Below are 12123 nucleotides of genomic sequence, written 5' to 3' on the forward strand. Positions count from 1 at the left end.
ATCGGACAGTCAGAAACATAGTGTGCAGGGCTAGCGCATAGCTCACACACTTTATTCACTTGATTTATTGAAGTTGGGTTAGCTAGCAGTTACTCCACTTTTCTAGTCAACTGGTCCATTTTGATTTGCAATTCTTGGTTGGACCCAATTTAAAAAATCTTTCTTTTTAGGGATACTTGGAGCATATGTGGTCCTATCAAATCTCGAGGACAAAGCATGGTGCATAGACTTTTTACTTAATGTTTTGAATAAGACCCATGCCTCATCCTCGCTCTTGAGCATGAACGTGCCCCCACACGAATAATCAACCATTTGCCTATCTTTCTCAGTCAGGCCATCGTAAAAGTACAACACCAGTTGTCATCGGAGCACCTGGTGGTGAGGACACTTTCAGAGAAGATCTTTCATCTTCTCCCACGTTTTATGAAACTATTCTCCCTCAATTTGTGAAAAACTGGTTATGACCTTACGAAATTGATTCGTCTTACCAATTGAGAAATACTTCTTCAGAAATTCTTTCTACCTGGTCTCAAGTGATAATCTAAACCGTATCTAAAGACTTTAGCCAGTGAAACAAGGTATGCTTCAACGCATCATCTCCAAATTATTGATCCGCACCGTAGAGCGGATCTTGAGGAATTCGTCGAGATGACGGTAGGGGTCCTCATTGCTAAGGTCGTAGAAGGAATGTAACATCTGTATGACACTGACCTTAATTTCAAATTGGTTCGCTCCTACATCAGGTCTCGCGATGTAGGAGGCGAGAGTATATTCATTGTAAATGAAATACTCCCTCAAGAAACGAGGAATCTGCTGATCCTTAGCCATGGGGCCAGATCTGCGGGCTCTCCTAATGATGAACTCAGAGTCCTTTACAGGTAAAACAAGTTCGGGGTCAAGCGAGCGTCGCCGTTGCATACACCTTAGGTAGAGACAGGTGTATCAACCTTCTTAGGGATTGATTTTTTAACTACCTAGCACACAATCGCGATCAAACCACACCACGAAAGCAAACAAAAATAAAATAAAGAACTAAAAGTAGGAAATAAACAAACACCACTCAATGCAATTATAGAGCACATGCAATAAAAATAAACTGGATCTATGTTTTGCATTCAACGTGATTCTAACAATCTTAAATAAATAACAAAAGCAAACTAGGCAATCCTAAATATCAACAGGAAAGTAAACTAAACAACCTTAAATAAAATGTGAAAACAAACTAGCAATCCAAGATAAACGTGAAAAAAAAAATAATAAAGTGGGTACTCAGTTTTTAAATCGTCATTCTCCAGCAATGATGCCAAAAATTTGATGCAACTTTTTACAAAAGTATTTTTAAAAGAGGTTTTTCATTGAAAATCGTTTGTGTAAATCCTACATCAATTTTCAGTTTTCGGCTCACACTAGTGGTGAAGTTCGAGTTGAACACAGGGAATATGTTTAACAACTTTTATACCCTACACAATTACAATCTTTTTTGCCTTAAATAAAAATAATTAAATAAATGAAATGTACTATCCTATGCAGAGGGTTCAAAAAACAAAGAGGCCTTATTACAATCCAAAATCCAACTTAAAATAAATGACTCTCTGGCCCTAAAAAAATAAAAATAAGAAAAATTAAAATCTGTAGTGTTTTTTTTGCGATCTAGCCTTTTTTCGTAAAACGTGCACGACCCTTCATTATCGCGCTTTATTTTCAAAGTGAACCTACTTGCAAAACACCCCAAACACAAAACACACAAAACAAAAGCGCACACTGGATTCCTAGAATAACAAATGTTAGTTTGCAGGGAAAACTATCAAGAGTTACAAAAATTTTAGGAAATAAACTAATTACCTTTGATACTTAAGAAATTAAGATCTAACCTATGATGCAATCTAATTACTAAAAGAATGAAGAAAAGAATTCAACACATTACACGTGGAAAACAGAAATCAATTAGAAATTAATCAGGCTTCTGGTTTTGAGACAATTCCAACCCGTGGGTCAGCTAAGCATTAACCTAACCTACACACCAATGCAGATCAGATTCAGTCTGATTCACTTTTGACACCAATCAACAGTCTGGCAGTCATCTAGATCTACTGCTAAGCAGGATTGGCCTTAGTCGAGCTGGACCCAACGAGGATAAGCACGACTAGACGCTCAAAATATTTTTTGCTGAGTGAATGAAACTAATAGCAAGTTCTGCACGAAAACACAAGCAGATTTGAGAACGAATCAGATCTGCAAACCACAAAGATATTGCGACCAGACTTAAGAAGTAGTGCTGCTCTGGCAGATCCGGTCGTCTTCGGTCCAGCTCGGCTTGCCTGATCTGCATAACCCTCAGCAAAAAAAAGAAAGAAATAGCAATGGCCTGGGCAGATCAGATTGACGCAAATCGCAGGATGCGTCATTTGATCTGACAAGATCAGCATTAGACTATCCCTGTCGATCTGATACAAACTGTAAATCTGATCAGATCTGGTCTGCAGTTCGAACCTGGACAGTCGTGACACTTCCTTGGCCGATCAGGCCCCCCAAAAATAATATTTGATCGGATCTGGTCAGATCTGATCGATTTAGATAAACGACGATCAATAGCCTGATGTAAACAAATTATTTTCTGTTTTCCATAAACCCAAAAAAAAAACAATTGATCTATGCGTGAATGAAAGTTAATCACTAAGTTTTATTTCAGCAGATTTAAACTAAATGACAGATAAAGAATCAATCATGGACATTAATTTAATGTGAAATGAGGGAGAAGAAGCGTCTTCGGTCGCTTCCGATAGAGAGGTTGAGAAGAAGAGATGGCCTTTCTCTGAGCTTGCATGCGCATTCCGATGAATGGGAAAAGTCGCCGGTGAGAGACGGGGAAAGAAATAAAGAGTTATAAGGGGGAAGAAAGGAGAAGAAAAAAATGGGGTGAGTCGGCTGTGACTGAGAGGGAGAGAGAAGAGAGAGAGAGAGGAGAAGAGGGGCGTGAATCCCAAGAAGAAGACACCCCTCATCTCTTAATCCCTCTTATTTATAGACTAAATCTAGGGTTAGAGGGGTTTTAAGAAACTTTTCTAAAACACTCTATTCAAGAAGACTCTATTTTCAAAAGCTATTTTAAAAAAGACGGTTAAGAAAGATTAATTTTACAAAAACACTCAAATGGGTTCACTTTGCACAACTTTTTTCTCCTTTTGAACTATATGAAGTGTCATGCCAAAACTCTATTAAACATGGGTATTTAGCCTTGTTTCACATATAATCATACATAAAATCGATATAATATGCATAAGTATTATGCATGGTCTGTAAATAGGAATAGTCAATTAATGAAACTATCATTGTTGGGTATTTCAGAAACCAGTTCCATTCCGGGATAGGCATTCAGCAAACAATCGAAGCCACCGAGGGAGCTACAACTATGACAGAAATAACCGTGGTGATAATGACAGAGGCTGGAACGCCAACTCAAAAACACGTGGCTCAGGACGAAACCACAGCAAATATGATGCCCGTGGTCAGGCTGATAAACTAAGTTTGAGGTCTGATCGTCCAGGGGGGGGCGATACCCGTACAGATCGATTATGGGATTCATACAAGCATGAAGCCGACACTTTGTTTCCTACACAAAGTGGCTCTTTTACATCTGTCAATCCTGTTCATGGCACGGGCAATGTAGCATATGGCATGTACCCTCTTCAGACTGTCAACTATAATGCTGTTGGGTCATCATTGAGTGGGGCAGGCCCCAATGTTCCATCAGTGGTAATGTTGTACCCTTATGAGCATAATATTGGCTATGCTCAATCACAGGAGCAGCTTGAGTTTGGCTCCTTGGCCCCTGTCCATTTTGGCTGTGTAAATGAGGCAACACAGATTGGTGATGGAGGTGTGTCACCAGGTTTGTATGAGCAGCGACATGGCCTATTCAAGGGTGGGTCACCTTCTCAGTCATCTCCAGATCAGTCGTCTTCACCCTAGCTCCAGAGGTAATCACTTTGGTTCCTTTTAATAGAGAAGTTAATTACATGGTTGAGTACTTGTTCTTTATACCATTTTCAGTTTTAGTTTTTGAATAAATGTGCAGATGGAAGTATATCTGTTGTTGTTTTGATTGCCAATTCAGGCTCTGAGTGAGTCAAGTGTCACCCCCTTTGGGGATGATGGTATGGATGCACAATCCATATGAGAAAAATGATTCTTTTGTCTCCATACTAAAGGGGGTTCTCAATGACACCACCCCTCTTTCATCAACACACTGTTCTTTATTCATGGAGGCACTCTTTCTAAATGCCCTTATTAATGATAGAAGTATGCCAGCTTGTTGGCCCAGCTCTATGTAGGATTCATAGTTGAATTTCTTAGAACACCAGCCTAAGGGCATTTTTTATGTCAAGTCTATAAAATAGGCATTGATCAGTTGAGACAATATGGACCATTAATTTCTTTGCATTCCCATATGGCTCCTAGCGGTACAGTTTTCCGGAAAGTCTATTTAATATTTTAGTAAAAAACCTAGGGGACAATAAATGATTTGCAATTTGGACTGATCCATTAGCAGGGTCTTAACTGGGTAAACTTACTAAGACCGTTTCTCCTTGAGGGACAAGATCCTGATCGTGCACCTTTCTTGAGTGCAACCAGTCTTGCTGGCATGCAAACTGAGTACACCTTGTTGGTTTTGTTGTTTTACCTAAGAGTAAACTGAGTTTATGAAGTGATGATGTTGAGGTGAAAATGATTTATATTAACCGAGTGAAAGAATAATGTATTATGACATTGGCACATTGCTTGGTTGCACATAGATGTCAATGGCAGGGTTAGCCAACTCAAATGGCAACCTGATGGATTTATATGAATCACTTGAAGGAATAATGTATTATGATTGCTTCATAGCAGATAGATATCAATGGCAGGGTTAGCCGACTCAAATGGCAAAGTGATGGTTGGTATGGAGTCACTTGGAGGTTCCTCTATCTATCAGTCAATAAATGGAGATAATGATTAATAGATAATTTGAAATAGTTAATGTGGAGATGGTAACTGAAATGAGGAAAGAGAAATCAGCTTTGGGGAATACATTTTAGCAAATTATATTCCATTAGACCTTTGCTATAGAATCATTTATTTTTCAATAATAGGCGTACTGTGAAAATAATGGAAAATTGAACAAATGAAAGGTAGAATGAATAAGCACCATGAAGTGCACTGAGACACATTGGAAGAGGCATCTTTTTGTCAGATAGACATACACTCACTGCAAACTGCTTCTGTCCTTTGTTGGGGATTGTTCAGCAAGAAGAGACAAAGAGGAGGAATAGAAGCAAAGAGAAGATGAACTTCATTAACTTCAAAAGAAAGAGTAGTTGCAACATATATGGGATACCTCCCCTTAGCTTGCACAAGAACACAATTTTTTTTACTATGGCTGTAATAACTATGAAAAAATAGGGAGATTTGGGTCTTGAATCCCTTCACTGGATCCAAATGGAGTAGGCAATAGGGTACAAACTATATGGGTTGGGTCGAATCCCTGTGGACCCAAATGGATCCATTTAAGGATTTGCCCAAGTGGTGTCTTTTCGAACCCACATCATGGAGGATCCAAGGGGTGGAGTGGGTTAATAATTTGTTATAGATCCGGATCCACGGTAAAATGGATCCGACACTGTAGGTTATCGGGTTCGGACCTGGACCCGTTTTGAGTTTTATTAAAACTCGAGTTTCAGAATCGTGCTTAGGGCATGATTCTTACTCAAGAAGTGGAAATGGCAAATCGGGGGAGGGGAGGGGTTACAGGAGGTAATCGGGGGAGGGGAGGCAAATCGGGGGAGGGGAGGGGTCCATTGGAGATGGGGGATCGCCACGATAAAAGGGGGGAACGTAGAGGAGGTTGTGCCATCGCGTTTCTCTCCTTTCAAATTTCTTCTCTCGTCTCTCGCCTCTCATCCCTCTTCTCTTGACTATTTCAGAGTCGGCAGCAAGAAGCACAGTGTTGGGGGGGGGGGGGTACCTGAGCTCGGTCGTCAGCCTCGTTCTTCTTCGTCCGTCGCCGGAAAAGAAAAGGTAGAATTCTGCTCTAATATTGTAGGGTATCGATTGATTCAAGGTGAGGTCGGGTCGGCAAAGGGACACCTGATGGCTGTCCATATTTTAGGGTTTATTTTTACCCTGTTTGACGAAAAAACCATCCCAAGGGCTGGAGATTTCCGACAAGGGTCGCGATGGTCATGAGGAAAAAGGGGTATGGCTGGCCAAGCCCTAAATCTTCAAGTCTGAACGGTGGGGGGTCATTTCTTTTACTGATTTGATTCATTCTCTGGAAAACATTGATTTTCTTGATCGTATATGCTTTTAATCAGATGGGTTTTCGGATTTGTTTCCTTCTCTTAAGCTTAATGGTTTCTTGATCATATATGATGTTGGTCAGATTGATTATTCTTGGTTAGATTGATTTCTTTTCACCTATTGCGTTGGATTCTAAATAATATGTGAAGCAGGGTGTCTTCAATCTGTCAGCTGATGATTTCCATTCAATCAGGACAGCCTAACATAGATTCCTTTAATTTCTTTAACTTCTTGAAATAACATGGGTTCTTGATGCCTGCGTCGGATTCCAGATTAACTAAAATCTGTATATGCTGTATTAGATTCCATTTTGTTTTATAAGCCCAGAATTTCGTGGGTTGTTGTAGATTGTGATTTCTCTTTTGAAATAATGTATTATGAAAGAGAAACAATAGTAAACATACCTTCATTGAGGGATTATGTCTTGCTTGAACAGTCTTACGTATCTTATACTGGGTGATCCATACAACATATCTCACATTATAAAGAACACATTTAGGAGTAGTGGTTTCTGTTCATGTTTGATTTCCACTAGCGTTGTCAATGGTATATTGCCTCTTTGTGGATGAATTGTCCTGTTTCTTTTAAACCATATCGATACATTTTTTTTGACTAACTGCAATCTATATTGGACGATTGTCTGTTAATAATGGTTTAACACAAATTTCAGGATAGCTGATTTGTTATTTTTTTCATGAAAAAATATCTAGTTGGGACAATTTGGTTAGAACAATATGTGGGAGTATGTGATATTTTTATTAACAGAGCAGCTGAGTTATATTTAACAGATAGATACCTATGATGGGTATTCATGTTTAGTATAATGTGAACAATGAACATAACATGTGACAAAGGAAAGTTAGGGACTCAATGTTTGAGTGTGTGTGTATTACTAAGAATGAGGTTTAATGCTATGACAGTGATTAGAAGTTATGGAAATATTCTAAACTTCGGGAAAATAACTAAATTAATGAAACCCAATTACTCAGTTGAGACCTACCTTGGAGAAGGTGGGTGGTACAAGACTTCGCGGACTTGTGTTTGGTGTCGAGCGTGAAGCGTCTCGCGGGTCTTCGTCCTCGGAGTTAGGGACCAGGACTACCTATATGTCCTAGGTGGTAGTCCCACGTCTTCTGCAGAAGTTAGAGATGCATCCTGTTTTGAGTTGAGCCCTTGGGAGATTCTCTTGGCTATTGGTCGCTCCCTTGGGGATTCAGTCTGTGTTAGAATGTTCGGGTTAATAAAATACCTGAAATAATATACTCCCGAACGTTCTCTTCTCAGATGGTCACCTGTGCCCGTGTGTACCTACGGGATAAGATAATTAAACATCACTTAGAAGAGCAAGCGTTACAACCAGTGGAGACACTAGAGAGATATATGTAAGTTTTAATTTCTGATGCTTTATATTTTCAACTTGTAAAATAGTAAAATTCTTACTTTGTGGATATGAGGTAATTAAATTGTTATCTGAAAGTGTACATGTTATTACATTGACTGTAACATATCTCACCTGCTTATTGATGTGACATAATTGTTATTGGTATATAACTGCTCACTTGCTCATGTACATGAATTTAGATCTTTGTTACATAGTGCTTACCTGTCTTGATATACACTAAAGCTCAACCATGACACTCATACCACACACTCGATTCGCGATATACTTGCACTATCAATACAAAATTCTTGCTTAGACGTGGTAGTCTAATTCCTATTTTTTTTAACATTCTCAGGTCATGAGTAGTCACCACAAGCGATTACAGGAGAGGTTTCGATATCTGTTTGATCTACTGGTTCCCTGACAAACTTGTAACTGATATGCCATCATGGATTCGTTCTTTGTAAATGTACTTTTGTAAAGTTTCATAAACTAAAGTGGAATAAAGGATGTGTGGATTGTTTGAAGATCTTTTACCTGTACCGCTCCATTCAGTTAACCATGAGTTATAAAATGATTCCGCTGTATGTAAATTAAAAAAAAAAAATCCCGTTGTTTCCGGGTTAAGTTTTTGGGGCGTTACAATAGCCCTATAACACTCCCACTCAAACTTGAGATGATGAGAACACTATCATTCCACATTTGAAAAGAAAGGTTTGAAATGCCTTCAAATGTGGGCTCTTGGTGAAACAATCCGCTATCTGACTAGCGGTCCCAATCTACGACAATGATATGATCCCTTCCAAGTAGGCCCTACGAGTGAAGTGACAATCTATCTCATTGTGTTCGGTCCTCATGAAATTCTGGATTTTTGGCTATGTGAGTCGCTCTGATTGTCACAATACAACGTAGTCACACCCTCAACAATAATTCCCATTTCCTGCAATAACCATTTCAACCAAGTGATCTTTGCAGTGACCTAAACCATAGCACAATACTTTGCTTTTGCCATGGACAGAGAAACTCACTGCTGCTTTTTGCTCTTCCATGATATCAAGCAATCTCCTAAAAATATGCTAAACCCAATTGTGGAATGGTGGTTGTGAGATACTCCTCCAAAGACTACTTCATAATATGCTTTCATTTATACCGCAGATGAAGCAAATAGGAATAGGGCATAATGCATCATGCTCTTAATATATCTAATAATCCTCAGTATAACTACCAAGTGAGAAGATCTAGGTGCACTCATGAATTGGCTCACCACATGCATAGCAAAGGTAATATCTGGTTTGGATATCCTCCGTACAACTACTAACTTCCTACTAACTGCCTATATACAGTAAGATCATCCATAAGTTCACCATCTGAATGATTTAGCTTGTAGTTGGCTTCCATAGGAGTATACACTTGCTTCTTGTCTTCACTTAACCTTGCTTTCCCATTAGACTCAGCTTCATACTTGTTCTAAGTCAACAAATAACCTCTCTGGGATTATGCAACCTCAAGCCCCAAGAAATACTTTAATTTTCCCAAGTCTTTCATTTCAAAACTCTCTGCCAATCGAGCTTTCACATTCTTAATCATAGTCCTATCATCCCCCACAATTATCATATCATTCACATGCAACAAAAGTATACACTACCGTCGAGTAGAAGATGCAATGAACAATACAGGGTCATGAAAGCTTTGTTTGAATCTCAATCATTTAACTGCAGTATTGAACTTGTCAAACCAAGCTCTTGGAGCTCACTTTAAACCTATGTCACATGGGTGCGGGTGCGGGGGTTATAGGGGGGCAGCCCCCCCCCCCCCAAGATTTTTTTTTAAATTCCGCAACCCATTTCATAGGGCAAATAAAAAAAATTCAAAAATGGACCAAAATGACCTTGGGTGCGTTGACCGCACCCAGGGTCAGGTTGATCGCACCCAGGGTCAGGTTGATCGCACCCAGGGTCGGGTTGACCACACCGGGTGCCGCACCTGCACCCGCATCGCGTCGATGTGGCTGTGGCACCTGTCTGGCCGAATCCCTGTGACATAGCTTTAAACCATACAAAGCTCTCTTCAACTTGCACACTCTGCCCTCCTTGTCGATCGCTCCTGGAGGCAACTCCAGGTATATTTTTTTGTGGAAATCCCCATTCAGAAAGACATTCTTGATATCTAATTGCCACAAGTCCCACCTTCTAACTGCAGTCACCGCCAATAAGGTTCTGATAGTGGTCATATGGGCATCTGGTGCAAAAGTCTCAACAAAGTCTATCCTAAATCACTGACTATATCCCTTTGTCACTAGGCGAGCCTTGTATCTTTCAATTGATCTGTCTGCCTTGCTATTTGCATTTGACTACGTTTTTCCATGTGGCAACTTTACTAACTTTCAAGTATTCATTCTTTCTAGTGCCTCTAACTCTTCACAGGTAGCTTTCTGCCTCTTAAGATCAAACATAACTTCAGCATAAGACTTGGGTTCATAATATGATTGAATCATAGCTAAGAATGCTTGGTGAGTAGCAGAAAATGACTCATAAAAAACAAAATGAGGAGGAACCGAAGGACTAGAGCTTCTATGCACTTGAGGAATAGGAGGAACGGAGAAAGATTCAGGTGCTTCCTTTTCAGGATCGGCCTAGAGAACATTGGGACTTGGCTCATATAAGACATCAGCCTCCTAATCAATGGCTCAAGAAAAGACTAGTTAGGGACATCTAAAAACCTTCTACTATAGGTAATCCACTCTTTCTCATCTTTTTCAAGATTTTCTGGAAAAGGGACAGGAAAGGAGAAAACAAACTCATGACTTTCATCTTGATGTTCACCCTTATAATATGACATGTGCTCCAAGAACTCTACATGCATAGAAGTCCAAACTTTCTTTCCCGCATGATCAAAACATCTATATCCTTTTTGCCCCTCTGAATACCCAATAAAGCAACACTTAATTGTTCTTGATGACATCTTATCTCTATAATTTGGAGGGATAAGAACAAATCAGGTACTACCAAATACTCTCAACATATCATAGTTAGGTTCTCTCTACTTATATGGTGACATCTTTCCAATAATTCTTGATGACATCCTATTTATCAAGTGCGCTGCAACTCCAATAGTCTCAACCCACAACTCCTTAGGCACTTCGCTGTTAAACAAGGCTCTCATAGTTTGAAGTATGTCGTTTCCTCCTTTCAACAACTCCATTTTGTTCTGGTGTATAGAGACATGACCTCCGATTCACCATTCCTTTCTCTATTAAGAAATCCTGCAAATTGTGCCCTACATACTCTCCCCCTGAATATGAGCGAAGGACCAAGGACTTCATCTTAGCTGCAAATTGAGTCTCAACATAAACATAAAATTTCTTAAAGATATCAAACAATTCACTCTTGTTTTTCATATGGAAAATACATGTATATCTAGTAAAATCATTAGTGAAAAATACATGGACCCTCTTTTTGACATCACAGGTGATAGACCCCAAACATCATAATAGACAAGGTCAAAAGGACAAGTAGACTAACTTCTTTAAGATTGAACATGAGAGCATGACCCTTGGACAACCTATAACTCTCACGACACTTGAAGCATAACTTTCTCCCAGAACACCAGAGGACAACATAAAATGCAACCTAGAACTAGACACATGACCCAACCGCTGATGCCACAAGATTGAGGACTCCAAAATTGCAATATCGACACTATGCCAACTGATTGAGAAAATAGAGATGGATTCCCCTATGCTATGCCCCAATCTTCTTCCCCGACAACTGATCCTGCATAAAGCAACAATCAAGGGTGAATACAACATCACGATTGTACTGGATAATTTGGTCAACAGAAAACAAATTCATGGCTAGAGATGAAACAAAGAAAACTTCAGGACGATTAAGTTTTTCACTAGTATTAGAGGCAAAGGTAACTAGCCCACCTTTAGAAATATTCATGAGAGAACCATCTGCAGTGCGAAAGGCACCACAAAATGATTTCCAATTGGTTAATATAGATTCATTTGCCATCATGTGACATGACGCTCTTGAATCTATTAACCAACCAAAACTAATACTGGGGATACTTGCCAAGGCACAGCCAGATGCACCCAAGGAAGAAGTGGCAACAGATGAAGCAGATAAGGAGATAAGTTGCTGAACTTGCTGTTGAAGCAGATCTAACCTTGAATGCACATATGGTTGAGTATCAGATGTAGAAGGCACTGCTGCTACCACTCCATCCTTTCTGCAACTCTTCTCACCTTGAGTCGCATTAGACATAGAGGCATTTCCTCCCATTCTTAGACTTTCTTCTTCAACACCGGACAACTTTTCATGTGCCCCATCTCCCTACATTAGTGACACCTAACCCTACTCACATCAAATTTGGGTGTTGCAGACTTTGCACCCCCAACACTT

The 12123-nt window shown here is 39.6% G+C and overlaps 1 protein-coding gene across 3 annotated transcripts in view; it reads left to right on the forward strand.

Annotated features, from left to right (window-relative positions):
• The window catches only part of LOC149843320 (uncharacterized), a 68898-nt gene that overhangs the window by 35830 nt on the left and 20945 nt on the right, over positions 1-12123 (forward strand). For all 3 annotated transcript variants that reach the window (XM_089999719.1, XM_089999721.1, XM_089999720.1), the window contains one exon: positions 3346-3977. In XM_089999719.1, coding sequence (XP_089855845.1) covers positions 3346-3969 — 624 coding nt within the window. In that variant the 3' untranslated portion in view covers positions 3970-3977. The remainder of the gene's footprint in view (positions 1-3345; positions 3978-12123) is intronic.

Source organism: Nuphar pumila, chromosome 3, assembly GCF_984573655.1.
Source record: "Nuphar pumila chromosome 3, dmNupPumi1.hap1.1, whole genome shotgun sequence".
NCBI lineage: Eukaryota > Viridiplantae > Streptophyta > Magnoliopsida > Nymphaeales > Nymphaeaceae > Nuphar > Nuphar pumila.